Genomic DNA, 27,309 nt, shown 5'->3' on the forward strand with positions numbered 1-27,309 from the left:
GCTGAGACCTCCAGGCTCTTGGCACTTCGGTCTTCTCTCTGAGCCTGCTTACCTTCCAGGTCCTGTTCAGGTTCATCTGCCCCTGGCAGGGTCCCTAATACCCACCCCGCCTCCCACCGCCTTAACTCCCAAAGACCTCCCTACGGGCCTCAGTTATTTAGTCTATCCTGGGGCACCATCCTCCCCAGGCAGGCGTCTCACTGCCTGGCCTGCGCGCCCTAGGGGCTGCCCCGTCAGCCTGCGAGGCTGGGGGCTGCGCACAGTAGAAGCGTGGGATTCGGGCCCAGTTGTATCCCGGTGGAATCCACCCCCCGCTCCCCGAGCGTCCTGCCACGGACTCCGACCCTTGGTCGCGCCCAGTGAAGAGCAGGGATCCTCCAGGCAGTGGAGAGTCTAGGATCGGCCGGAGGAGCCCAGGTCAAGGGCAGAGAAGGACGCAGATGGGTGCGGAATCAGGGTCCCTGGAGCGGAGGCACTCTGGGGTCCTGGCGGGGTGGGCCTTAGGAGTCGGTAGGCCCAGGTTGGGGTGTGGGATGGAGGGCTCCCGAGGAGGGACCCCGGACAGGGTAGCTGTGGGTAGAGGGGGGATCGCAAGGTCACTGGACTCCCTCTACATGGTCAGGGACGGCGGGCCCCAAGATGCGGGGTCCCCTGGGTGGACCGGAGGTTGGTTTGGCGGAATCCCTTGGCGCTGCCTCCTGGTCGCTCTGCTTCGCCGTGAGAGCAGCGCGTAGGAGGCGCGCGAAGCAGAGGGATGCAGACCCAGGCCAGCTCCTGACCCCCATCCTCCACCCCATGGCCTGCAGGGCTTTCGCCCCCCGCTCGGCTTCTGGAGTCTGCGTGTCCGGGAGTCTAGCTCGCCGCGCGGGCGAAGGGGGCGCTGTCGGTGCGGGCGGAAGGGGCCGGAGAGCGGGGGCGCGCGGCACGGAGCGAGCGCAGGGGCGGCGGGCGCGGGCCGCCTAGGACTGGGGACCCGGCGGGCGGTCCCGTGCGGTGCGCGGCGGCGGCGGGAGCGCGGCCAGTGAGCGCGCGGGCGGGGAGGAGGCGGCGGCTGCGGCGGCGGGAGGAGCTCGGGGCCGCTCCCCGCGCTCCGCTCCCCGCGCTCCGCTCCTCCATGGCGCTGCCCGGGCCGCCGGAGCCGCCCCGCGGCGCGCCCCGCAAGGTGCCCAGCCTGCTGGAGATGGGGGCGCTCTGCCTGGACTCTGAGATCATCCTGGGGTTCACCAGCCACCTCCTGCGGCGCCGAACCAAGGTGAGGGCCAGGCGGCGGACCCCGGCTGGCGGCAGCGGCGCCGTCCCGCGACTTTGCGGCGCGGCTCCCGCGGCTCGCGGTGCGGGAAAGAGGCGGCAGGTCCCGAGCAGCGTCCAGCAGGCCGGGCCGCACTTTCCCTCGTCGGTGCTGCCCTGCCTCCGCTCACCGGGACGGTCGGCGTCCCACCGCGCGCCTTGCTGGGGAGGGCGAGGCAGAGGGCCGGGGGTCTCGGGGCTGATCCCGAGTCCCGAGGTGGTCCAGGTTCCGCGGGGCTGAGTCTGACCACTCCTGAGAACCCGCGCGCAGGGTGCGAGCGTGTGCTTCTGGAAGCGTTGCAACAGTGCGGACAAAGTTGCGGGCGTGGCCGCTCCCGGACACAGGGCCGGGGCTCCTGGCCGACGTGTTTCTGGAGGTGCCGGTGGGGAGTGTGCGCGTGGGTGTGCTACGGACAGCCGCGCTTCCCCGGCCTGCGTGTGTGCGTGTGTGTCCGTGTCCCGGAGCAGTTGCGGGGCGGGGATGCGGACGGGGGGCTAACGCCCCTTGTCCTTTAGGAGGCCTAGAGGAGCTGGGAAAGAGGGGATCTTCGGCCGCCGGGTCGGGTGGAAACGGGCTGGACGGCGTGGGGCCGTGGAGTGAGAGTGAGGAGCCTCTGCCCACTTTGTGCGCCCTCCGCCACGATGCAGGCGTGCATTAGAGACTCGGAGAGGCGGGAGGGGGATGATCACCGCTCTCCTCTCTGTTTTTGGGGAGTGAGGCCCGTTCAAGCGACAGGGTGGGTGGGGGCAAAACATAAAGGAGGAGTCGCTTTGAGAGGCTCAGGAGAGGCGGGGAGCAGGTGGAATCTGTGTGAGGGTCTCCCTGCGTGCCGGGGAGCGCGCAGCGGCTGGTGTCTCCACCCGGACCACGGTTTTGCTGGGCGCGCCTCTCCGCTTGGGACGCGTGGCGCGCGGTCTCCCCCGAGCCTGGCGGCGGCGGGGCCGCGGCAACCAGCAGGGGGCGCCCGCGTCACGAGCAGCCGGGCGGCCGCGCCCGCCGACCCCGACCCGGGGCTTCGGGCGGATCCAGAGCCCGGACGCCGCGCCGCCCGCCGTCTCGGAGAGCGGCGACCCCGAGGCCCTAGCCGGAGCGGGAGCAACTGGTCGCCGGAGCAGGAGGGGGGAGCGACCTCCCAGCCGGAGACAAACAGGCAATTAATTCCGCAGCTAAGTTCCCATCTGCCAGGCCGGCTGACAACAGGTCCCGCGCGCACCCCCGGGCCCACCCCTCCCGCTTCCCGGGCGCACGGCGCGCACACTCGCCTTCTTGCATGCGCGCGGCTGCGAAGCCCCGCGTGCTGTCTGCCGACACGCCTAGACACAGCAGATGCACCGGCGTGAGCGGCGCACGTTCCGGGGCGCAGACCGCGGCGACCCTCACCCACGCGCGACAGACCCGGACGGTGGTCTTGGCGACTCTCGGAGTGCTTTGGATTTTCAGGGGAAAGCGATCGGGAGTCCGGGGGCCGGGGCTCATCCCCTTCCACTTCGATGTGTGACCTTGGGCAAGACCTTCCCCACGGCGGTCTCAGTTTCCCCGCCTGTAAAGTGGCGAGTGGGTTGGTGCGCCCCAGGAGACCCCAGTGACCCTGGAGCGGAGCGACCAGGCGCGCGCGCGCGCGTACGGGGTACCTCACCGAGGGCCCCTAGCGCCCCTCCCTGGGACTGAGACTCGCCTAACAGGTTGGGGGGGCTCGGAGCGGGTGGGGCCGCGCTGCGATGCGGGACCCCTTCCCCCACGCGCTGCGGAGCGAAGGCCTGGGCGGCGGGGGCGGAGTGGGGGGGGGCCGCGCTCCCGGAGCCCCGCCCCGCCCCGCCCCGGAGTCCCCGGCCCCGCCCCGGCCCCGCCCTCGCCTCCGTGCGCGCCCGCCGCCGCCGCCGCCGCCGAGCTCTGTTCTCCACTCGCCCGCGCCGCGAACTTCGGAGCGACCGGACGGGCCATGGGGGCGTCCCTGGGCCGGATCACGTAGCCGCGGCGCCCCTGGAGAGCCCGGGTGGCCCCGAAGCGCCCGCCCAGCCCTTCCTGCGTCCGGGCCATGGGCAGTCGCGGCGGCCCCCTCTGCGCGGCGCAACCCGCGGTACGCGCTGAGGGCCCGAGAGGGAGGCGCGCGACTGCGGGCCGCGGGCGGTGCTGGACTGATCCAGGGACCCCGAGGATGCTGGCTGGCGGGCGGGCGGGGGGCGCACGGCGTCCCCTGGGGGCGGAGCCTGGATCACCGCGCGGGTGGCGCCCGGCCTCCTGCTGGGTTGGGGGAGCCCCGTCGGGACCTTCTGGGATGGAAGAACGCGGTGGGCTGCAGGTTGGCGCCCAGCGCTCCTAACTTTTGTCGAGCGCGTCACTCCGGGGCTGGGGCGCTCCGAGGTCTGGAGTCGCCGGTCCTGGGTCCTGGGTGGCGCAGCCCAGCGGCTCAGGCTCCCTGTCCCTTCCCCCTCCCGCAGGTGGCCGAGGGCGGCCCGGTCCGCGAGCCGCTGCAGCTGCTGGGGGTGTCTCCCCGCAAGACGCTGACCGCCGGGCCCGAGCACGAGCCACGCGGCAGCCGCCCTGCGCCCGAGGGCGCCGGGCCGGGCGCAGAGCAAGGCCACTCGGCCGGTGGAGGCGGATGGTGCCGTCACTGCCACACGAAGCTCGCCGAGCTCAAGCGACAGGCCTGGAAGCTGGTCAGCGGGCCTGGGACACCCCTCCGGGTAAGTGACTCTTCCTCGGCCGGTCCACAGGGCAGGGCCCATGCTGGAACTTGGGAGACTAGGGTGCTGGAGGCAGGTGCAAGGCTCCACCATGGATTTTTGGCCAATCCCCTGCTTCCTGGGTTTCTGTCTGTAACACCCCTGGGGGGCTTCATTCTCAGAGGGTGGCAGGGTCTGATCAGAGGGGGCCTGGGTGGGGCGGCAGCTGGAACCCAGTCTGTGTGTGGGAGGGGGAGGGGAGAGAAGGAGGTGGCAGGGCCTCCACCCTGGGCGGGACGGCTCCCGCCCTGCCTGCAGAAGAGGTCACCCTGCGCGCTGTGGCCCCGGGGCGCCTGGGCCCCCAGCCAAGTGTCTGGAAACTGCACACCTGGGGCGGGAGGGCTGGGAGGGCCGGGGGTGGGCCCCCCGCTGAGGGGCCCCTCGCTGCTCCCTTCCCGCCTCGTGGATGAGAGTCGTGTGAGGGACGCATTCTGGGGCGCTGCCACTGGAGGCCATGGTCATCCGGGTGCTCCCCCAGGCTCCCGTCCAGCTGCCAAGGTGTTTGCCAGGGGCCGGGGCCCTGCTGAGATCTGCAGCCAATGGGCTCGCCCTGGTCTTGGAAGGAGCGGGGACCATTGTTCCAGAAACAATGCACCCTGGAAATCTGCACAGCCTGGGAAGGTGGGGGGGCGGGGGTCTCCAGAGGAAGCCCTTCCCGCCTGACCTGCAGCCTTTCTGAAAGCTGTCCTGGGAAGTAAGGCCTAATAATCCCCATTGAATCTAAATATAGTTCTCCAAGGAGGCCCCGCGGTCTTGGGCGAGACCTGGCCTCTTGGAGTCCAGCTGTGTTCCCTGTAGTGTGGGCGTGGGCGGGGGGCAGGAGGGGACCGTGAGTCTGGTGCGAGTCCCGGGCACCCTCTCTCGGCGGTCGGGGGAGGGGCCTGTGGCCTGGCCTGGGTTGGGGCTGGAAGCTCCCACATCTGCTGCTCTGAGCGGGGGTGGGGCGTGGGGGGTTGCAGTTTTGCCAAGCTCTGTGCCCCGGATGGCCTGAGTCTGCTTAAAAACACACCACCAGCCCTTCAGGCTGTGGGAGAGCATGTCTGCAGGTATACGCTGGGGGCGTCAGAGCCACAGGGCCGTCGTGCTCCCCCATTAGGGGCAGATGAGGCCAGAGCGAGGAGGGGCTTCAGTGACGGAGTCGGGCTTCGCCTGGGGTGCTGGACGTGCGGCTGGCGGGTCGCAGTGGGCAGGTGATCCTGGCGGCGAGAGCTCCAGGTCACACCAGTCACTGGTGGACTCAGGATCCCTCACCTGGGAGGTCTCAGCGGTCTTTTCCTGCAGACAGCTCATCAGGAAAGGCCCTGGACACCCAGAGTGCTCGTTTCCACCTCCCCTGGGCTCCCCAAGTTTGAGTTTGGCGACGGGTGCCCCTCAGTGCCAGCTGAGGGCTCACCCACTTCCCCACCTGTCCCTGGCACCCAGAAGACCAAGGTCCTAAGCTCGGTTCCTCTCTGTGGTCCCCTCCCGTGCTGTTTCCTCCTTTGTCAGCTGGGGGTAGCCTCCAGGGGCCTTTCTGAGGGTGCTGTTCAATCTGGGGGTTGCTGTGCCCGAGGGAGGGAAGGCCCTGTCGTTTACTGTTTCTCCAGAGGGGGTGCAGGCAGGCCCAAGGGGGCTGCGGGCTCTCTGGCGGGGTCTCCCGGGCCCCGGGACGGGAGGTCGGGTCTCGGCGGGTGTCCTTGTCCTGGGTGAGCAGGCCTCTCCTGGCCTGCCTAGAGCTTCCCTCGGGGCAGTGGGGAAGATGGTGCCCGGATAGCTACGTCTGCTTTCAGCGTGGGAGGGATGGCAGGGCATCCCTGTGTGACGGCCGGGATGCTGGGGGCTGGGTGACCGGCTCTGGCTGAGGTCTTGCGGGTCCTCCCCGGAGTCTGGCCCCACGGTCCAGGGGCGCTGGGCTCTGCTCAAGAGGCGGAGGCTCTGGAATGCAGAGGTGGTTCTTAGAATTTTCCTGGGGGGCCCTTTCTTGCTTCTGGTCCCGAGGAGATGAGCTCAGCCGTTCACAGAGAGCTTTGTTGGCTGTCATCTCACCCAGGCTCACGCTCGGGGCATCTGGGGAGGCCCAGGGCAGGAGGTGGCCTGCTGGGCTCCTGAGGCTGGGGCTGAGTGAGGGTACAGCTGGGCCCCCGCCTGGCCCAGAGGCCCTCCTCGCCTCAGGGGTCCCTGCTGGGTCTCAGGTGTGGATGGAGGCTGTTCTTTCCGCCAGCCCGCAGCCACCCCGTCCTCTGCCCTCGGAATCCCGGCCGGGACTTGACCCCTTGCTGGCTTTTCATGCCCGCTTCTGCCCGCAGACGGACGGCTCCCTGCTGTGGGAACCTCGGGCAGGTTCGCTGAGAGCTCGTGGCCTTGATTTCCCTCTCTGTTCCCGGGGCCGATACTTTGGCCACCTGATGTGAAGACCTGACTCACTGGGCAAGACGCTGGTGCTGGGGAAGACTGAACGCGGGAAGAGGAGGGGGCGCAGAGGGTGAGAGGGCCGGACGGCATCACTGAGTCAACGGACATGAGTTTGAGCACGCTCCAGGAGATGGCGATGGACAGGGAGGCCCGGCGTGCCGCGGTCCGTGGGGTCGCAGGGTCGGACACGGCAGCGCCCAGGACCCCTTTGCACCCGTTTGCTAGGTGTGTGGGGCCCTGTCTGGCACTGGGTGCTCTTCCTGGGAGGTGGGCTCGGGGTCACGCTGTGTCCGGGTCTTTGGTGCCCTCGGGGGGTGGGTGGCGGTTGAGGCCTGCCCAGCCGTTGGGCGACCTGGGTGGAGAGCCCGTGTCTCCCTGGCTGCCTCGGTTTCTCCATCTGGGCGGTGAGGGTAACTGCGGTTCCCGTCCGGGGGCCTCCTCCCCAGAGCGGATAGGACGTGCCCCCCGCCCCCTCTGAGCCCCGGTGCCCCTGAGGACACGGGGGAGGGAACACGCTCTGCCCACCCATGTTGGAGCCCACCCGGAGGCTGTCCCGCCTGAACCCAGACGGGAGGCGGGCCTGGCGGGGAGGGGCCAGGCTGGGGCCCCTCTCCCCTCACAGGGCCCCGCGCCTCGTTTCTGAGTGGCCCCTGGGCGTCCTGCGGGGCCCGGAGCCATGCGGTTTGGACCGTCCTGCGGTCTCCCTGGGCTGCGCCTCCGCAGCGCCCCCACGTCCCTGGGCGGTGCTCTGTTTTCCCTGCCCCTGCTTATGAGCGGCCTCTGCTGGGGGCTCCCGGTGCCCCCCGCCCTGCAACCAGGGCCTGAAGCTGGGCCTTCCTCCTCGGCCACAGCCGAGTGCCCCGCAGCTTAGCACTGGCCACTCCGTGTCTGGGGTCAGAACCGAGGCCCCGTCCTCCCTGGCAGATTGCTCACCGGGTTCCCGCAGACCCCTTTCATCGTCCCCCCTTCCCACCTGCCCCTTTCCTCCACGCGGCCGGTGTCCCTCTCCCAGGCCGGGCGCTGTGTCAGGGCAGGCGCGGGGCTGGGTCCCCCAGAGAAGTTTGCTGACTGACAGAGGGCCCGGACTGTCCCTCCCACGCCGGCCGGGTTCACAGGGAGGGCTGCTCCAGCTGCCACCCAGATGTGCCACGCCGAGGGGGCACCTCGGAACCGCGACTTCCACGTGTCATTATGGCACTGAATGGATTATTGCCCCGATGGGGGAAAGGGATCAATCCTCCTTTCACGCTCATGAATCTCTCGCTCACCCGGGCAGGGGGGTCTTGTCCTCCCGGCCCTGCGGATTCCAGCACTGTTTCGTGTTTTCCCCGAGCTGGACGTTGAGTCTGAAGGCTGCCAAGGAGGCTGTGGGCTCATCCCGTGCACGGCCCGGGGTGATGTGGCCAGGCTCCTAAGGTGGGAGGCCGGGAGACCCTTCCACCTCTGTCCGGGAAGACCCATCCACCCTGGACACCGTTCCACGCTGGCTCGGGGGTGGCGGGCCTCTGTGTGTTCTGCCCCCAGGGCCCCCAGCTGTGACCACACTGGCGTGCAATGGTGGGCTCCGGGGCGGGCCAGGGCTAGGCAGAGCTGGTGCTGTTTGCTGTCTGGGGTCAGGTCCCTGGATCCGGCCCCCCGCACTGTCTGAAGCCTGGACAGAGCCCCACCAGCTTCCGGGGGCGCCCCGAGGCGGGGCGCTTGGCATCAGCAGCGTTCTCCAGCTGAGCCGGGCGTTTGCAGGCCCCAGAGCAGCGGGGCGGTGTGGGGGGCGGTGCTCCCTGGAGCTGGCTGCCGGGCACCGTCCCAGCTGGCAGGGGCCTAGTGGCTCAGCTGGGGAGGCTCCCGGCCACTCTGGGGCTCGAGCCTGGGCGGCCCCTGCTCCCTGGAGGAATGGTGGTCTAGCTGGTGTCTCCTGCTCTCTCTGGGGGCTTCCTTGGGCCCCGTGATGGAATGGCGGGCTCCATGTGTCCATCCTATGTCCTTGCTGGTCTGGGGTTTGGGGGGTGAGGCCAGGCTGTGGGGCGCGGGACTGAGCTTTGGATCATGAGCGCCTGCCCTCTGAAGTGGGGATGGGGCGTGCTTCGGGGGCCAGGGTCTGCTGAGGGGGCTTTGCACCTTGCAGCAGGGAGCTTCCCGAGGGGAGTCCAGCTGCGGTCAGCGGTGGGGCCCAGCAGGGGAGCGTGTGATGGTGACGGGTCTCACTGCCCCTCTGCTGAGCTGGGGAGCCAGGACTCAGCCCCCCTTTCAGCTGCTCAGAGCCTTGCTAGGGGCTTGTCTTGGTCTGAGATGAGGGTCGGGGCTGAGTGTATTCTTGCCTGCAGAATTCCAGGGACAGAGGAGCCAGAAGAGTGGGACCCGGCTGAGGGACTGACACTTTCACTGGGGCCTCTTCAAGGCCCCGTCAGGGGTCCTGAAGGAATCTTGAACCTGGAAGTCGGAAGAGCTGGTTCTTGTCTTAAATGGCGAGCAGAATCTGGGTTTTTTTCCTTTGCCTGCCAGGAAGCTCACAGCAAATGCGCTCTTCAGCTCCCGCCCGTCACACGGGCCCTTTCTTACCTGTCTGTCAGAACTAGTCGCTCCTGCTTGTTCTAACATGAATGGTCGTTAGCCACGTGGTTTTGCTTCCAGTTCGTGCCGACTGGTTCCTGGAAGCCACCTCAGTTTGTGTGGAAGGAGAGGCAGGGTGTGAGTAAATAAGCAGGATAGAAGCGGGCCCGGCGTCCCTTGGGCAGAAGTGGCTCCGTCGGGCGCCCGGCAGGCGTGCACGCGTCTGCCCCCTGGGGCCGGCGAGCCTGGGCTGGGCGCTGGTGGTCAGGGCCAGGTGGGCTCCCCTCAGGTTTCTGGAAGCAGCCAGGCTGGGAGGCCTGGCCTCCGGGAGCTGCCCGCCGGCGTCCACCCCTGAGCCCTGACCTCCGTGGTTCCCCTTCCCGCTGGGTGGACGCGTGGCTGATGGGACACTCTCCCGATCTGTGGCGTGGCCGCTCCCGGGCAGGACCCCCCATCTGGGGACAGCGTCCTCGGCCGAGTGGCCTTCTGGCCCCTCCGGGTGCCACGTCTTGTGGCTCTTGAGGGAGCCGCGTGGACTGCGGGGTTCCTGGCCCTCTGGGGGGCTCCCTGGCCTCGTCTGGTCTGGTTCCCACCCTGGGCAGCTTCCCTGGCTTCAGCCGTGGGGGCTGGACTGGCCCGGGGCCGGTGGACTTAGAGCTCTCCACGGCCCAGTGCCCGCTGCCCGACCCCGCCGCGCTCGCCTGGGGGGGATGGCCCGGCCCCGCCGCGCCCACCTCAGCGGGCGGGGGGACGCCCCGGCCCCGCTGTGCCTGCTCCCCTCTGACCCCACGCGCTGGTGCGGGCTGGCGCTCTGTTTCCGGGTGGAGCCTGCCGGGCGCTGGGCCTGCCCCGGGCCTGCTCCTTCCTAAGGGTCCCGTCCTAGGCGCCCCGGCCCCATTCGCACCCCCCCCCACGGCCTTGGTGCAAGGCCGCCCCCAACTTTGCCTCCTGGAACCCCCCCACCAGCCCCACATGTGCCTGGCCTTTTCGAAACCCGAGGGGGTGTCTGGAAGCCCTCTCAGCTTGACCCTCCCGGTGGCTGCCCTGGACCCGGACGCAGACGCCCCAGCCTCCTCCCCGGGGCCCCTGTGCTTGGCCCCGTCCCTGCCTGTGTGGCCCCCTCTGCACCCCAGATCTGCTCCCCGAGCTGTGTGGCCTGGGCCGGCTGTCTCTGTGTCTCTGAGCCTCTGTCTGTAGAGCAGCCGCAGGTGAGCTGGGTCCCAGGAGGTGGTGCCTGGGAGGCTGGTCACCTTGGAGCCCTGAGGGCTCTCTCCAGCCGGGGCGGCCAGCCCGTGGGCGGCCTGGGCTGCCGGGCGTCGAGGTGATGCCAGTCATCCTGCCTGGCGCCTGTCCTCCCCGCGGGGTGGCTGGTGGGGAGGGTCGGGTGGCCGCCGTGGCCCGCCGTGGCCCTCAGACCCCCCTCCCTGAGTGGTGTTGGGAGGCTCGGGCCGTGGCTGGGCTTGTGGGGGGCGGCACACCCCACCCTGGGTGGGTCCAGGCGGCCCGTGGAGGCGCTCTATCGCCCGGTGGTCCAGAGGAGGAGACTGACGTCCACCGCGGTGTCCGAGCCGGGGTGGACGGTTGGACTGAAGGCCGCGTCCAGCTGGGCTCCAGGCACTCTGCCTGCTGGACCCTCCTGCCCGTCTGGCCTCTTGCCTCCTGGGCACCCGCCGGGTGGAGGACAGGGAGGCCATTGAGGGGAGGAGGTCTCAATGAGCCAGTGTGTACCCCGAGCTGCCCAGCTGGCCGGCGCCTGGCACAGGGCCTTGGGGATGGGTGCCGGGCAGCGCTGGGTGGGCCAGGCTGTGCACCCCCCCCCTCGCCCCCCGCTCCAGCGCCAACTCGGGGCCTCGGAACTGCAGGCCTGCAGGCCGGGGTGGCAGAGGGAGGCTCAGGTCTCCCCCTGGACACAGCGGGCGGCAGGGCCCGGGGCTGGGGGCGGGCCCCTGGTGAGGCGCCCCGCGGTGGGAGGACCCGGGATGGCTGAGGCGGGTGGCGGGAAAGCTGAGCCCCTGACCCACAGCCCCAGCCCATCCGGCTGCACGGGACCTGGGCACGTCCTTGACGGCAGCGCCCGGCGGCCCGGGGTCCCTTCCTGGACCTGTTGTCAACTCCGGAAACGCGAGCCACACGGGTCACGGCTCAGCTGCTTTGTTTGCGGAGGGAAGGGGAGTGGGCAGGCGGGGGCTGTGGCCGGCGGGCCGTGCCGGGCCCCCTTCTGAAAACGCAGCGTGATGGGGGCGCGACAGGGAGGTCTCACAGCCCTGAGCCCGGGGGCTTTCCTGACCTGACCCCCCCACCCCCTCCCATGGGCGCTCCTGGGGGCGGGGTGCAGTTGCTGGCCACTCCCGTCCACCTTCTGGCCGGCCTGGGCGGGGGCAGCCTGTCCTGGCGGTTGTGGTGGGGCAGCGGGACCCCCCTCCCCGGGGCTCCCTCACGGGAGAAAATGGAAGGATTACTTAAAGCAGCTTGGAGACCCCAGAAGCAAGATGAAGAATGGAGAGGCATCATTTTTAAGTGGGGAGAACTCCCTGAGAGCCAGGCAGTGTGCAGGGGTGGGTGGTACACCATGCTAAATTGAATCCAATGAAGAAAAACATTTTCCACATGCAAGTAGAATATCTGTTTAATTAGACCATAAGGAGGAAATTAACAGTAATATTTTGTGGCGGGGTAATTACTGTCTTTCTGAAGGGACGGGGCTCCCGAGGGGAGGGGTGGGTGCCTTGGCTGGGCCTTTCGGGGCGGGGTGGTTAAAATTCTGCAACTTGGGGTTGTGACCCCTCAGGGGCCTGGGCCCCGGGTGCTGCCCGCAGCTGCCCCAGGGCTGGGGGAGGAGACCAGATCCCGGGGAGGGTGGGCCGCCCCTCCCGCCTGCCCCCACCTCCCTGCTGTGCTGGGCTCTGCTGGGACCTGGGGGTGGCTGAGCATAGGGGAGGGCTTTTGTCTCCCTGGGGGCCGCCCAGGGTCAGCACCTCACCTTCCCGTGTCCAGGAGGCCTGTCTTGGGAGTGGCCAGTGCCCGCCCCCAGGAGAAGCCCCCTCGGGAGTCCCGGAGCCCCAGGCCAGGGTGCTGGGCCCCGCCCGGGGCTTGCTGGTCCCCAGGCATGGTCTCAGGGGTGGGCTGTGGTTCCGAGTGAGTGGAGGGCAGTGACTGTCCCGGGATGCTCAGCAGCCCGGCTTCCGCCCGAGCCGCCCTCTGGCCCCCGTGCTGGCCCAGCCCACGCTGCGCGGCCTCAGTGAAGGGCTCAGGGCTCCCTGCTTCCTGTGTGGTCACCCCAGACGGGCCTCTCCTCCTTGCTGGGGTCGCGTGTGTTACAGGGCTTGCAGAGGTGGGCCTGCCCCACGCTGGGAGCCCCCCTGAGTCCTGGGGCTTCAGTGGGCCCTCTCCAGTGATGGTGGTGAGGGTCTCCTGGGGGGTGGGCTTGGCTGCCGGTGCCAGAAGAGGGGCTTTGGGCACTGAATGGGGCCTGGATAAGTTGGGGCTGGCCCTGCTGGGAACTCCGGGGAGACCATCTGTGGTCTGGGGGGTTCCATGAGCGTGGAAGCCCCTGCAGTTGGCTTGCTGAGCCACCCCACGTGGAGGGGGCGCCAGGGTGGGCTCCCTGGGGGCATGGGTTCCCCGTGGCAGGCAGAGGCCCTAGAACAAAGGGCGGCTGGGCCTGGGGCAGGCGGGGCGGGGCTGTCTTTCAAGTTGGGTTAATGGCTGTAGCAGGCGGCCCTCCCTTCCCCTCGCCAGCCCACCATTAGCCGCCTCCCGCTGAGTGGAAAAACCAGAGTCATCAGAGTCGGGTCTGGAAAAAATGGGCAGGGGGATGGGGGGGGACAGTGACAGCCGGGGCCTGTCTGAGCCCCGTGTGACTTGGGGATGGGGCGTCTGGCTTCCATCTGCGGCCCGTGGGCATCCTGAGTGGGGTCCCCGAAGCATTTCCGGGCCTCCCCGGGGCCCCATGGGGGCGCCGGGGAGTGGGAGTGTCCGCTAATTGGGACCAGGCCCACCGGGCACTTCAGAGGCTCTGGGGCCCGCCAGCCCCGGCCGGAGCAAAGCCAGGCCTTCCGGAGCAGCCCGTGGATCAGGCAGCTGGCGAGGCCGGCCTGGCCGGGTCAGCCCTCCTGCGACCTGGTCCCCGGGGAGCGTGTGAGGGGCCAGCTCTGGCCCGGCCTGCAGGGAGCGTGGGTGGCACGGGCTGACCTCGTTTCATCGAGCTTTGTTTGATCCTGCTTCGTGGATCCGGCGTTTTTTTACCGACTGAGGGCTTGTGGCCCCCCTGCGCTGAGGAAGTCTGTCAGCGCAGTTTTCCTGACAACGTTGTTTTTCAATTCACACTGGTTTTCAGCGTTGGATTGTTTTTCTTAGACCCGATGCTGTTGCATACCGAGCAACTGGCAGTAGAGTGTGAGCATAAAGCTTTAGAAATTGGGAAACTAAAAAAGTCACCTGACTCGATTTATTTCAGTCCTCACTCTGTCACAGTGACGTGGACCGAGCCAGAAACATTTCTGAGTCTGCCTGTCCTGGGGACGTAGAGGGCGATCGCCAGCTCATGCTGGCGAGAGTGTTCCCTCGTGGCGAGGCCACCCGACCTCAGCCGTCACCCCCATGAAGCCCTCCCAGGGGTCTGTGGACACTGGTCTGGCCGGCCGCAGGTCAGGCTCGGGGGGGTCCCGGCTGGGGTGCCTGAGGCACCCCCGTTTGCATGCTGCCGTCGGCCTTTGCATCTGAGGGTTTGAGGAGGTCACAGTCCCTTTTGTGGCCAACCAGGCAGCTGGGCTGGAGCCAGAACCTTTGGGGGGAGCTGAGATCAGGGAGGGGGAGGCCCCCGTTCTGCAGGCTGAGGGTGACAGGGAGGGCTGGGCCCGCCAGCTGCCAGAGTGGAGACCCTGGCCTTCTCAGCTGGTGGTGGGAACGTCCTGGGTGGTCACGGAGGGAGTGTCCCGGACCCCGCACGTGTTGGGGCTCGTCCCTGGGGAAGGGCATGAATGCTGAGGGACTGGCCCTGGTGCAGGCCCTGAGCCCTGGGGGACTGCCCCCGGGGAGGGGCTGAGGCAGAGCCTGGTGGGCTCTTCGGGCGCTGGGCCTGGGCCCCGGGAGCGGGACTCTTAACAGCTTCCCTCCAGTGAGGCTCTTTCTGAGAACTGGCTCTGTCCTCTTCATCTTCTTTCTTCCAGAGATGTCACCTCCTCCAGGAAGCCCTCCCTGACCCTCCAGGCTAGGTGAGGGCCTCTGCTGGGCTCCCCTGGCTCCTGTTCTTAGGCTCCTGACACCCGGCTTGCAGTTAAAGGGAGACCCAGGTGTCCGCTTCAGCCCAGGGCAGGGGGCAGGCTGCAGGGGCCGAGTCCAGACCTGTGATGAAGCGTGGTGGCCGTCTCGTCAGCCTCCTGCCAGCCGCGCCCAGCCTCCGTCCTCCTGGGGACCTGGAATTGCCCACTTGGTCCTGCAGACCAGGGCTGGAGAAGGCGCAAAGTCAGGGAGAGGCCCCCAACCCCCAAGTGCCACGTCCACGCCTTTGGAATAGATTTGCTTCCAGCTGGGGCCCTGGCACCGGCTGCCCCCAGCCCGCTGTGGCCGCCCCGCTTCTGCAGGCCCCTGGCTGCTGCCTAGGCACGCAGCCTTTGCTGTTGGAGGCTGCATCGTCCGGGATCCGGTGGATGCCTCTTTGTCTGAGCGCGGGACGGTCATGGCCGGGGAGGAGGTGGGCCGCTATCACGGGCACCGAGGGCCTCTCAAACCCCAATGATCACTTTCTGGTGGGTTTCTACGGACAGCACTCTTCGGGGCTTATCAGTTGGCTGTGGATGGTGTGGCGGCTGCCGTGGACGTGAGAACTGGGCGGTGAGTCCTGGCACTGGGACCCTGACCGCCTCCGCCTCTTGTTTCCCCAGGACCCCTGCCTCTCGGCTCTGCTTCTGGACAAGCTGCCCGCGTGTCGCCCGGAGGCCGAGCGCCGCTGCGATGTCTGCGCCACGCACCTGACCCAGCTCACGCGGGAGGCCCTGCAGCTGCTGCAGGCGCCTGCCAGCCGCGAGGACACCGACGGCCCCCACGCAGGCCCCAGCCTCGCGCCCCCCGGCCCCAGCACCACCCCCAGCCTGAGGGATGGACCGGCGCCGGCGGGCCCCGCGGGGAGGCAGTCGGGCCGCACGGGGCCCGACAGAAGGAAGGGGCCGGCCTGGCCGTCGGGGCCCAGTGTCCAGGTGTCCGTGGCGCCCGCCGGCCTGGGCGGGGCCCTAAGCACGGTCACCATCCAGGCCCAGCAGTGCCTGGAGGGCATGTGGAGCGTCTCCAGGGTCAACAGCTTCCTGCCGCCCACGTGCCTGGTGAGCGCCCTGCGTGCGGTGGGCTGGGGGCCCCCGGGACACCGGGCGGGGCTGGACTCCACCGGGCTGAGTGCCCAGGTGCGGGTGGCGGCCCCCCGGTGCGATTTCCGCGAGGGCAGGGAGCCTGTGCGTGTTGGGGGAGGCCCCAGACCTTCCCGCGGCCCACGTCAGGTGCATCGGGGGGCAGGGCCCTCTCCCGTCCCCTGGAGCCTCGCTCCTGCCCCGCGCAGCGCACGGTTGGGGTGGTCTGGTCACTCTGAGACCACCTGTGGCCCTGGGGTTGGCGGACGGGCCCGCGGGCTGCTGGGAGGAGGCCGGGCCACCGTCCAGCGTCTCCTCTGGTCCCGCCCCGTCCAGGCCTCTGCTGCTTGGAGCACAGGTGGCCCCCGTGGACAGGTGCCAGAGCCGGGAGTGTCACGGGGGCCGACCCGGGGCCTGCCCCCTCTTTCTCCCCGGTGTCCTCTGACTCTGGGACGCTCCCCTGCCCCCCGCCCACCAGGGCTCCCCTCCTGGGCCGCCCGATTGTTAACTCACAGCCGTGGAATGGCCTCGTGGAACCAGCTCTGGGGACCAGGGGGACCGCATGCGCTCGGGGCGGGGGCGGCCCACAGGGTCTGAGGAGACCCCAGCTCTGGAGGGTGGCGCTGGGTCCTCATCCCCGTGCTGCTGGGCGTTTCTCCCCAGTGTCCTGCGTGACCCCCAGTTTCCCATCTAGGAGGAGGGGTACCAGGCCGGGGGTGCAGGAGAGGATGGGTTGTAGAACGGGGGTTTCCTAGGATACTGGGGGGTTGGTTTGGGTTTGGTGGTACACGGGGCCAGCTGAGGGCCGGGAGGGTCTTTCCCCAGAGGGCCCCCGCTGCATGATTGGGGTGGGGTGCCTCAGCTGCACCAGCTGCTCAGCTGGGGGCTGGGACCCAGGGCCCAGCCGACCCTCGTAAAGCGGACGAAGTCAGAGGAGCCCTCCCAGTGGAGGGCAGGGTCTGTGCGGAGGCCTGGAGGCCTTATCAGCAGACAGGGCTGAGGGTGGTCTGGCCAGGGCCCACGCGGGTGTTTGTGGCTGTGTCTCTGCGCTCCCCCCGCCCCCACCGTGGAGTCCCGGGGACAGGAGATGAGATCGGAAGTGGCCGTGGAAACCTCCCAGTCACCCCAGAGCAGGCTGCACCGTCTCGCCAGTGGGTGTCTCTGAAACAGCGTCAGGCAGACACCTCCTGGGGTGCCTGTGTCCCCTGAGGGGCTGTGGGGGTGGAGGCTCTGGAAAGGGACCCCAGCTCTTGGGACCAAGTCCCACACAGCCCCTGCTGCAGGGCAGACCCCGGCCGGCCCCCACTCTGGGCTTGCTGGCCCCTCTGAAGGTGCTGAGCTGTGCTGGCTGGATGATGCCGCCTTCACTGTGGCCTTTGATGAGATCCTGTCCGAGCTGGGAGCGGACCCCTGGGCACTCGCTGCTGCAGCCAGTCTGTCTGAGGCTGCGCTGGCCTGGGGCCCTCCCTGGCCCTTGGGAGCTGGGGGGCTTCCAGGAAGAGCTTCTGCCTTCTGAACTTTCTGAAGTAGCCTTCTGTCGGTGTGACGGTGCACCCTGGGTGTGGCCTCGCCACCTCTGACTCCTTCGTTGGCTGAGTCCCAGGGCGAGGCCAGGGAGAGGGAGGCAGCCTCTGCCGTGCAGTCCCGTGGTGCCTCCTGGCCGAGAGCTGGGTTGCCCGGGAGGAGTGTGCCGCGAGAGCTCCAGAGAGCTGGGCGGCTTCTTGGCGGAGGTGGTGTTGGGCTGGGTGGGCGTGGGGGTAAGTGTCAGAGACGGTGGGCTCCGCCAGAGGTGTGTGAGGACAGCCAGGGAGCTCCTTACCTGGGGAGGGAGCTGAGTGCAGCTTTGCAGGTAGAGAGCGACCCCCAGGAGGCAGAGGTGGGGGTGAGCTGGCGGTGGGAGGGGGCGGGTTGGCGCAGCCCCGTTGGTGGGCTGCCCGCCTCCCTGTTCCTTGGGGGTGGGGGGGTCACTGGGCTCTCGCTGGGCAGCCCTCCCAGCAGCCTGCACATCATAAAACGTGAGCGTTTAAGGCTCGCTCTTGGTTTTATATGTGCATTGATTGCGTTCAGGGTGGGTGGGAATGGATTTATAATTAGACAACAGTCCTGGCGATCAATAGAGAGATTATTAGAACCATAAATAGAACTTTAGGACTGAGATGAGGTAATTTCCCCTGAACCCGGGCATTGATCATTAGAGATGGCCCTGGAGTGTTAAAACACCGCGTGTTAGGCTGTAGAATTAAATACTTCTGGAGGGACGTGCTATGAATCCTGGCCACGGCCCATCAGCTGCAACCCCCCACCGCCCACCCCGGGCGTGACGGTCTCCAGGCGGGTGTGGGTCTGGCCGGCCAGGTGGGCAGTGAGGGGCTGGCGTGTTCTGGGTGCCTGCCCCGTGGACTGCCAGGGGTCTGTCTGTCCACATGGCCATCTAGAGGGCCCCATGTCGGGCAGCCACGCTGTGATCGAGACTGCAGCCCACGCCCCGTCTGCAGCGCAGAGCTCAGCCCTGTCCGGGTCATCCTCCTCCTGGAAAGTGTCCTGTGATGGTTCCCGGCGGCGGCGGGGGCCGCCCTGGGGGTTGGAGGTGCCCGTGGGCGCCCCCCAAGTGCTCTGCCCCGGCCGCCCGCACGGGGACACGGCTGTGAACCGGGGGGTCTCCCCGAGGAGCACAGGGTCCCATCAGGTGTTTCACAGGGCACCTGCGGTCCGTTTGCAGCCAGATGCCTGGAGATTGTGGCTTTGGCCTCCTGACCCCACAAGTCGGCTAGAGGTAGCATAGCCTGGGGCCGCTGAGGCTGGGGCAGAGTAAGCGGGTGAAAGGTGCGGCCACCTCGGACACCTCTTGTCGACAAGGGCCAGGCCCCACCCAGGGTCCCGGGGAAGAGGACTTGGAGCAGAGGCTTCGCAGTCAGCCCGCGGGGGCTGAGGCAGTGCAGGCGCTACAGGGAGGATGGAGGGCTTCCTGGAGGAGGCGCGGCTCTGAGTGGGAGGCGAGGTTGTTTTGGTGGGCGAGGATTTCCTTCTGTCCGTGGAGGTAGGCTGGCCCTGGCTTGGGGACCTCGGTCCTGCTGCCCCTGTGCCAGCCGGCTTGCCGCCCCCACTTCCCTGGCTGGGTCCCTGGTGGGCGCCCACCTGTCCTTGGGGACGTGGTGGGAACGGTGTGGGGTGGGGGGAGCTTTGTCCCTCTGGCCTGGCCGACTGTCACGGGGGCTCCTCTGAGCCCCAGTTTACCTACCCGAGGAGCAGAGCTTGGAGCAGCCGCCGCCGCACTTCCCCGTGAGCCTGCTCCTGTGACCCGGGGGAGGGCAGCCCGAGCCTGGGGCCCCGGGGTGACCAGGCAGGGCTCCGAGGGGGGCCCCGTGCCCTGCAGGGCCAGCTGCAGCTCTGTGCCCCGTGGCCACCCCTTCCTCTGCCCTCCCCACCTCTTGGCACGAAATAGCCCCCGCGGGGGCTGGGGAGCACTGCCTTTCCTGGGCCACGGTCTGGCCGATGTGGCGTTCAGCCCCAGAGGGCTCCTGAGGTGTGGGTGTCTCCCAAGCGGTGCTCCGTGGAACCCCGCGCCTGGTGGCAGGCACCCCGCAGAGACGGGGGGCCTCCCGAGACGGCGGGCCCCCCTCACGCTCTCCTCTCTTCACGCTTTCCTTTTGTTGCTGCCCTGGCGCATCCATCACGCTTTCTGTTCGGCCGCCCGCCCGCCCACCCCGGCCCCCTGTCTCCTGTCCCCGTGTGTGTGTGGTCTTCCCCTCCACCCTCCCTGCCACCCCCCTCCCCCCGGCTTCTTTTGGCGCGTCCGGGCTCTGCTTCCGGCAGGAACTGGCAGCGGCCTCCCGGTGGCCGGAGCCGGGTGTCGGCAGCTCACCGGCCGGCGGAGCCGCGGCGCGTGCGGGACCCCCGACAGGTCAGTGTGGGGCCCAGCCGGCCGCAGGCACGCTGCGTGGCCTGCACCGTTGCCCGTGGGGCCGGCCGTTCCGGCTGGAGGCAGAGATGCAGGCGTGGGAGGTGGGCTGGCTCGGGCCCCACGGGGGTGAGTGGAGGGGCCCTCGGGGGCCGTGGCCGCCGTCCAGGTGGTCGTGCGGGGCAGCGTGGCCGGGCGGGCCTGGGCTGCTGGATGGGGCGCACACCTCGGGCTGCTTGGAGCCGCGGGTAGCAGGGCGCTGTGGGGGGAGAGCCTCGGGAGCCCCACTCTGTGCTGCTCGCAAGGGGCTCCCAACCAGACTCGGCCCAGGCCCTGGGGATGCCGCAGCTTCTAACATTAGTCCGCTTCTCCACCACTCTGCTCGATCGAGGAGTTTAGACCCGTCACGGGGAGCACGTCTGTTAGGTGACAGAAGGGGACTGATGTTTGAGGCCAGGACGCGCTGCATGGAGCCCTGGGAGGCTGCAGGGGAGCCAGGCTGTGCCCAGGCCGCTGGCGCCTCGGTTGCCCCATGTCGCTCGTTTGCCCTGAGCCCCCAGCACCGCCTGGAGGAGGAGAAACAGTACCCAGTGGCCCAGGTCTGGACCTGGCTGACCCCCCTCGGGAACGTTCCCCAGGAGTGGGTAACCCTCTGTGCCTGCAGCCCCCTCCCCCTGGGGCGCGGGGCTCTCCTCCTGGCTGTGCGCTCCTGGAGGGCAGGTGTATCGATCAGCTACTGTGCGCCGGGCAGGGTACCAGGGATGTGGAGGGGCCAGGCAGGCGCAGGCTCCCTGTGGGCCTCCGCATTCCTGGCATGCCCTGGGTGCGGGCACAAGCTGGGGGGCTGGGGAGTGCGGTGCTGAGTAGCTGAGCATGGCCGGGTTTCTGTGAGCGGGCAGCCCTGGGTAGACCGGGAGAAGTGGGGGGAGGTCTGAGGGCTGCGGGAGGCCAGGGCAGGCCCAGGGAGTGGCCTCGAGAGGGCTGGCTGTGTTGGGTTCTGAGGGATGCATAGGAGTCCCTGCCCTGTAGGTGGACGCAGGCAGGAGGCAGGGCGTGGCGGGCCAGCACAAGGCCCGGTGGGCGCCTGGGCCGTGCCCGGTTGGGACTTGTCCTCGCAGCCTTGGGGGGCTGCTGGTGCTGCGGGGGTGAGGGGGGGTGCTGGGCTTCCATCCAGCCCAAACTCTGGGGCTCACTGTGAACTTCCTCTGCAGACGTGGTTTTGCTGTGTCCCAGGGGAGGTGTGGGGAGCTGGTGCTGACCGTGGGCTGGGGGTGGTGCTGAGGCCCTCCACCATGCCGAGGGGTGTCCAGCGGGGAGGCGGCTGCACTTCCTGCTGGGACGTTCCTCCCGAGACCCGCGGGGGCTTATCCTGCTGAAGTCTCAGCTTGGCCTGTGGCCGTGTCCCTTGGGAGACCCCGAGGGCGCTGGCCCTCAAGTGTGGCTGCTACCTGGGCTCCTCACCCGCAGGGTCACCAGACCCCTGTCCTCTGCCAGGTTGAGCAGAGAGGGCGCCTCGGACGACGGTTGTGACCGCGCTCGGGGCCAAGTGTCGCCAGGAGCCCCGGGGCCAGGCCGTGGTGCCTGGGGGGCCCTAGAGGCTGGGCCCTTGGGGTGGGGCTGGGGCTGGAGTGGCCGGGCTGAGGCAGGCCGCTTCCTCCCCTGCCAGAGGGCCCTGTCCACCTACCCTCCGAGGCCAGGTCCCGCAGGGGGCTCCAGCGCCCGACACGTGTGTGTAAATGTAATATATGGCGGCTGGGTCTCCACTTGGCCAGGGCCATCCTGGGGAGCGGTTAATTACATTTGTGCTGTGTTATGAGGCTGTCTCCCTTTCTGGAATTTATTTTAGCTAATTAGTTGGAAATGCCAGAGTAGTATTTCAGATGATGGGAAGATCATACATTATCATACACAGGGCAATTAGTGTTCCTGACAAATATTTATCATGGTTTCTTCTCCAAGCGTGCCTCTGGGTGCCCCCAGCCGGCCGACCCCGGGGTGACGGAGGGTCCCTGTCCATCTGCCTGACCACGTTGGTCCCTGCGATTCTGGAGCTTGAAGTGGGGGGGAAAGTCAGGCCTCCGGGCGGGGGCATCTGTGCCCACCTCTCCTCCACGGGGCCCCGAGTGGTGGTCCTGTGTGGATGGAGTCCAGGGAGCATGCTGGTCTCCGGGGGGCGGGGTTCTGCCCCCTGGCCCCCCGGCGAGGGGCGGGGTGCCCGAGCCTCACGCCAGCTTCTCCTTTCCTCCAGGCTGAAGCAGCAGTGGCCGCCGTGGCTGTGGCGGACACGGTCCGGGACGGGCCCCCTCCCGTGGGCTCCGATGGCGCGTCGAAGACGTGGGGCCTGGTCAGCCCTGCCTCGGGCGCTCCCCCGGGGGGCTCCACGGGCCCGTCAGCTGCAGCCTCCTTCTTCCTCAGGTACGTCCTCCTGGGGGCCTGGCCCGGGGGTGGCCTGACGGGGCCCTCAGGCTCGGGGCCTGGCGGCCTGCGGGCCTCTCCGGGGAGGGCTGTGGCCTGCCTGCTGTCCAGCCGAGCAGAGGGGGGTTTTCGGGGCCTCCTGGGTCACCGTGGCGACCGTACGTCCGGAGGCCTCTCCCAGCTGGGCGTTCTTGGGCGGGTCATGTCTGGTCTCTGGGCCCTCTATGCCTCGGTTTCCTCGTTTATCCAATGGCGCTTCCTGGGAGGCGTCGCGCGCTGACGGTGGGAGGACCTCAGCCGCAGCTGGTGGACGTCCCCAGGCGGTCCTGGGCCGGTTCCGGCGGGAGGGGGCGGGTGGCGTGGACGGGAGGCAGGGGCAGGCAGGCCTCAGGGCAGCTGGCCCTGCAGCTGGGGGCGCAGGGCGGAATGGGCCCGAGGGAGTGTCCCTGGGCCACCGGCGAGGTTGGCGTGAGCTGCGGCGGGCGTCCTGGGGGCTCCTGTTTCCCGGGGGCCCCCGGCACATCGCCTCGCTGGTGGTGCCCTCACATGCCCAGCCCCCCTTGCCGGGGGGGTCCCAGGTATGATGGTGGCCATGAGTCGTGATGGCCGGCCCCCCAGGTCACTGTCCCGTCAGCTCCTGCGGGCGTGATAAGCTCATCGTTGTGTCACAGGAGCCTGCGTCTTATCAGCGCGGCCCGGGGCTCTGGGAAGTGGGGTGGGGGGAGGCGGGTGGCCGGGGCGGCGGGGGCGCTGGGCTGGTGGGCACGCATGCCGGCCCACAGCCCCAGGTGGGTTCCAGGCACTGGGCTGGTCCTCCTGCCGTGGGGTGGGTAGGGCCTGCCTAGCCGGCCCAGGAGCCCGTGGAGGGGACAGAGGGCCGATCTGGATTCCTGGGGGGTGGTCCCGGGCCCGGCGGTGTCTGCCTCGGCCTTTGGGGCAGTGGCCACGTCCTGCAAGGCCACGCTTGCTGGAGGATTGCTAGGCTGAGGGCCCCTGGGGAGGAAGACCCACCCTGGGGGTCCGGGGCTGCCCTGGCTCCTTAGCGACCCAGGGCCCGCGGGGAGCTCCTTTTGTCTCCAGGGATCGAGGCTGCCTCTACTGACCTTGGGAAGTTACCATAGAAACAAGCTCAGGGGCTGGGGCTGGGGGCATTGCCGGCTGTCCTTACTGCCAGCCTCTTGGACACCCCCGCTCTCAGCGGCTTCCTGAGGGTCGTGCGCCCAGTCCGGGGGTGGGTGTTGAAGCTGGGAACACTGCCCCGGGCTTGCGCCTGATTTGGGTCCAAGACCCTCTGCTCCTTGGGGCTGCGATGCTTCACCGTCCCGAGGGGGTGGTCTCAGCTTCCTGCCCTTCTTTGTTCTGTGTTGGGGAGGCGCTTGTCCTGAGTCCCCCTGAGGTGAGGAGCTCCTGGACCCCTGGGGGGAGCCTCAGGAACAAGCTGAGGGCACGCTCTCTGACCAGTCGTGGGCCCCCAGGGGGCAAAGCCGGCCCCCAGGGGGCAAAGCCGACCCCCAGCCTGTACCCTGCCCCCTGGTTTCCGGTTGGTCGGGGGCAAGGTGGCAGCGTGCAGCCTTTGAAGGGGCCAAGCAGTGTCGCCCACGCGCTGAGGGCACAGAGGCAGGCTTTGAGGGTTGCGTAGGAGGCTGGTGTCTGCCCAGTGGAGGCAGAATAGGGTGGGCTCAGGGGTCAGGAGTCGCTGAGTACCCCCTGGGGGCCGGCACACTAGCCTCGGGGTTTTCTGGGTCTTCCCGACCACCTTTGAGCCCCTTACCTGCCATGGGTGAGCCATGGTGGAGGGTGATTTTGGGGCCAGCTTGCTGCGAGTCCCCTCGGCAGGGGCGGTGGTGGGCTCCCTCCGGGCGGCACTCCCAGACACCCCCGACCCACTCTACTGCAGCCTCAGGGCACCTCCTCTTCTGTGTCTGCCCGGACGGCCAGGCCACGGGACGTCAGGGTGGTACCCGGCAGGGGCCCAGGGTGGGATGGGTGCTGCCCAGGGGCCCCCGGCCAGCGGGGCTCTGTGGCGAGGAGCCTGGGGGCCTCGGGGTGAAGGCCCCAGGTGACCTGAGAATGCAGGCAGGCACGACACGGGTCAGGGCTGCTGGGACCCTGGGTCTCGGCCTCGGCGGTCCGGCCCCCCCAGCCGCCCTGCACCGTTGGACCCTGATGGGCCCCTCCTGGGGGTGGAAGCAGGCCAGGTGTGCGGGGCGTGGCCCGGTCTCCAGCCTCCTGGCGGCCCAGGTCAGAAGCTGGTAACTGACCCCGCTCACATCCAGACGCGCCCTGTGTCTCCTTGGGGTGAGTAAAGGCCTCACCGTCAAGGCCAGCTGCCTGTGAAATTACCTTCTTGTTTGGAAGAGGCAGTTTTTCTTTGTAAAAAGGCAAATATTTTCCTTTCTGTTTATGTGAATCAGCGAGCAGGGCCTGCGAGCCTCGGAAAAAGGGCTCTGGGATTCGGTGAGAGGGCTGGGGGCTCAGGGCGATGCCTAGAGGGGCTGGGTCCCTCCCTCCCTCACTCGCTCCCTCACCCGTTCTCTCACTCCCGCCCTCACGGCCCCATCCTCCGCGTCCCCTGGGTCCTCGACCTGGGCCAACGCCTGCCCTGCAGAGTCCCCTCGGGGTGGGGCTCAGCCCTGTACGCTCAGGACAGAGAGGGGTTCCCATGGTAGCGGGAGGAAGCCGAGAGTGGGGGCATCAGGGCAGGCTTCCTGGGGGAGGTGTCCTCTGAGGACGACGAGAGCTGTGTGTGCAGGACGTCGGCCCTTCACAGCCGGACCACGGGGAGGTACCCCCACGGCCCCCGTGGGTCCCACCTTGAGCTCCCCCTGCCCACTGCTTCCCAGCAGCGCAGTGGGTGTTCAGAGTCCTGGGTGTGGGGTCTCCTCGCCCATCCCCACTGCCCAGAAACCAGGTCTGCGCCCCCAGCAAGCTGGGCCCTGCAGAGATGCGCCCCCTACCCACCCCAGGCCCTGGGAGTTGAGACGCAGTCCCCAGTGGCTGATGGGCTTGTCCCGGGTGTGAAGGGGCCTGGATTTCATCAAAGGGGAGCATGCTGTCCCGGGGTGCTCTGAGTCACCCCTGCTGAGCTGAGCCTGTAGGAGCAGAGACCTGGAGTGCCGGCAGGCTGGGGCGCGGCCTCCTGGCTCCCTGCCCCAGGGGGCTGACCCAGCGCAGGCAGGGAGGAGGGGGCACCCGAGTTCGGTCGGACCACGGGGCAGAGACGCTGGCCAGGGACGTCCCAGCCTCCCGGGGCTGGCGGGGCCGCAGATGGCCGAGGGCCCAGTGTCTGTCCAGTGGCGAGACCTGGGCATGTCCGGTGGGGAAGGGCACCTCCTGGGGCGCTGTCGGAGCCCTGGAGCTGTCGGGGCGGGGCTGAGTGAGGCCCGTGCCGGAACCTGGGCTCCCGAGGGGGTCATGGAGCGGGCAGGTGTCCCGGCAGGCCGCGCCCTGCCCTCTGCTCGTGGGCTCCACAGCCGGATGGCGTCCGGCCTCCCCCGGCGCCTCCCCCGTCCTCCTGGTCTCCACGAGCCCTGGAGCCTCGGGGTGCGGGTTCTGGATATCCCCCCGGCCTTGAGGGGGGGCCCGGCTGGTTCTGGGAGGAGCAGGGTGGGGGACTTACCTTGGCCGTGGCTGTCTGTCGATCTATCTGGTCACCCTGAGGGTCCGGCCAGAGCCCCCTGGGCAGGCTGGTTCTGGGCAGTCCGGTTCTGGGCAGTCCTTGTGATGCCCTTCCCTGACGTCCGGGCTGCGGGGCCCCGGTGACCTCTGGGGGTGAGCCGACCCCACGGGCGCACATCTGTGTCTCGCTCCCCTGCCCAGGCAGGCTCGGGGCCAGCCCACCTGCCCTGGTTGTCCCCGGGCAGGGCCTGGGGCAGGACTGCCCGCTGCACTGCAGGCCTCTGAGTTGGGCGGTCGCGTCTTCCCATAGGGGTGGTGGATGGGGAGCTGTGGCCTCACCCGGGATGGCCGGAGTCCAGGGCAGCAGGCTGGGCTGGGGAGTGGGCGGGGCGGGAGGAGCCCCGAGAGCTGAGCTGGACGGGCCCCCTGCTCCCACCCTGCCCAGTCCAGCTGCCTCCCCGGACGGTCGTGCTGCGGCTCTGTGCGGCTGCGTCCTGCCTTCTGAGTCCCGCCCCGGCTTCTCGCCCTGCACCTGCGGACACTCTCAGCCTCCCCCCTGCCCCGGGTGTGATGCGTGTGTGGGGTGGGGGCGGCGGGAGGGGGACGCCGGACTCCTCTGTCCAGGAGGCTTCAGGGCCCGGGTGGAAATGGGCTACGTCCGCTCGTGGCCGGAGAAGCCGCGGCCCTCCCTGGCGAGGGTGCCGGCCCGCTCACACGCCCCAGGCCCTCCCCGCCCCGCCTGCACCGGCTGCCCCACTGCGCTATTAAGGAGCCGCCACACAACGTAGATTACTTTTATTTTCCTGGATGACACTGCACTAGGAGGAAAGCCATCCCTGGGGTCTCTTAAAAGACAACTCCTATTAAAGATGAGAGGAGTTAAGCAAAACGCCAGCAGCTCTGCTGAGTGGGAGGCAGGCTGAGGGGCCGCGCTGCCCGCGGTGTGGGGCCTCCTGTCTGGAGCTTTGGAGGTGGACCGGGGGGACCAGGGCCGGGGCTGTGGGATGGACAGAGGGACTGAGGGCCGGGGCTTTGGAGACAGACGGGGGGGACCAGGGCCGGGGCTGTGGGATGGACAGAGGGGGCTGAGGGCCGGGCTGTGGGATGGACAGTGGGCGCTGAGGGCCGGGCTGTGGGATGGACAGTGGGCGCTGAGGGCCGGGCTGTGGGATGGACAGTGGGCGCTGAGGGCCGGGTCTGTGGGATGGACAGTGGGCGCTGAGGGCCGGGCTGTGGGATGGACAGAGGGGGCTGAGGGCCGGGCTGTGGGATGGACAGTGGGCGCTGAGGGCCGGGCTGTGGGATGGACAGAGGGGGCTGAGGGCCGGGCTGAGGGATGGACAGTGGGTGCTGAGGGCCGGGCTGTGGGATGGACAGAGGGGGCTGAGGGCCGGGCTGTGGGATGGACAGAGGGGACTGAGGGCCGGGGCTGTGGGATGGACAGTGGGCGCTGAGGTCCGGGGCTGTGGGATGGACAGTGGGCGCTGAGGGCGGGGCTGTGGGATGGACAGAGGGGGCTGAGGGCCGGGCTGTGGGATGGACAGAGGGGGCTGAGGGCTGGGACTTTGGAGATGGATGGGGGGGACCAGGGCCGGGGCTGTGGGATGGACAGAGGGGCTGAGGGCCGGGGCTTTGGAGACAGATGGGGGGGACCAGGGCCAGGGCTGTGGGATGGACAGAGGGGGCTGAGGGCCGGGGCTGTGGGATGGACAGTGAGCGCTGAGGGCCGGGAGGTGGGATGGACAGTGGGGCTGAGGGCCGGGGCTTTGGAGACGGATGGGGGGGACCAGGGCCGGGGCTTTGGGACAAGAAGGGTGTGTGCAGCAGGAGCAGGCCGGGGAGCCGGGCTGGGCGGGTTCTTCGAGCCCTGGCCTCCCATCCCTTTCACTGGGAGGTGGGGCGGGGAGGCGGGGGTGGCTGATGGCGGCCGGGGCCCTCTGGACCCAGGCCCAGCGTCTGCTTCCTCTGTCACCTGGTGTCGCCTTGAATGCCTTAGCGCATCAGGGCCGCTCACGAGGGCCCCTGAGGGGGTGGGGTCACGTCTCCCACGGTAGAGGTGGGGAAACTGAGGCATGGAGCCGCTCAGTCCCC

The 27,309-nt window shown here is 68.9% G+C and overlaps 1 protein-coding gene across 1 annotated transcript in view; it reads left to right on the forward strand.

Moving 5' to 3' along the window:
- Positions 1-3,181: 3,181 nt before the first annotated feature.
- KIF26A (kinesin family member 26A) overlaps positions 3,182-27,309 on the forward strand; it is a 39,304-nt gene continuing 15,176 nt past the window's right edge. Inside the window, exons 1-4 of the mRNA XM_065906759.1 lie at positions 3,182-3,365; positions 3,727-3,972; positions 14,832-15,266; positions 21,434-21,600. Coding sequence (XP_065762831.1) covers positions 3,324-3,365; positions 3,727-3,972; positions 14,832-15,266; positions 21,434-21,600 — 890 coding nt within the window. The 5' untranslated portion in view covers positions 3,182-3,323. The remainder of the gene's footprint in view (positions 3,366-3,726; positions 3,973-14,831; positions 15,267-21,433; positions 21,601-27,309) is intronic.

Source organism: Muntiacus reevesi, chromosome 15 (genome assembly GCF_963930625.1).
Source record: "Muntiacus reevesi chromosome 15, mMunRee1.1, whole genome shotgun sequence".
In the NCBI taxonomy this organism is placed as follows: Eukaryota; Metazoa; Chordata; class Mammalia; order Artiodactyla; family Cervidae; genus Muntiacus; species Muntiacus reevesi.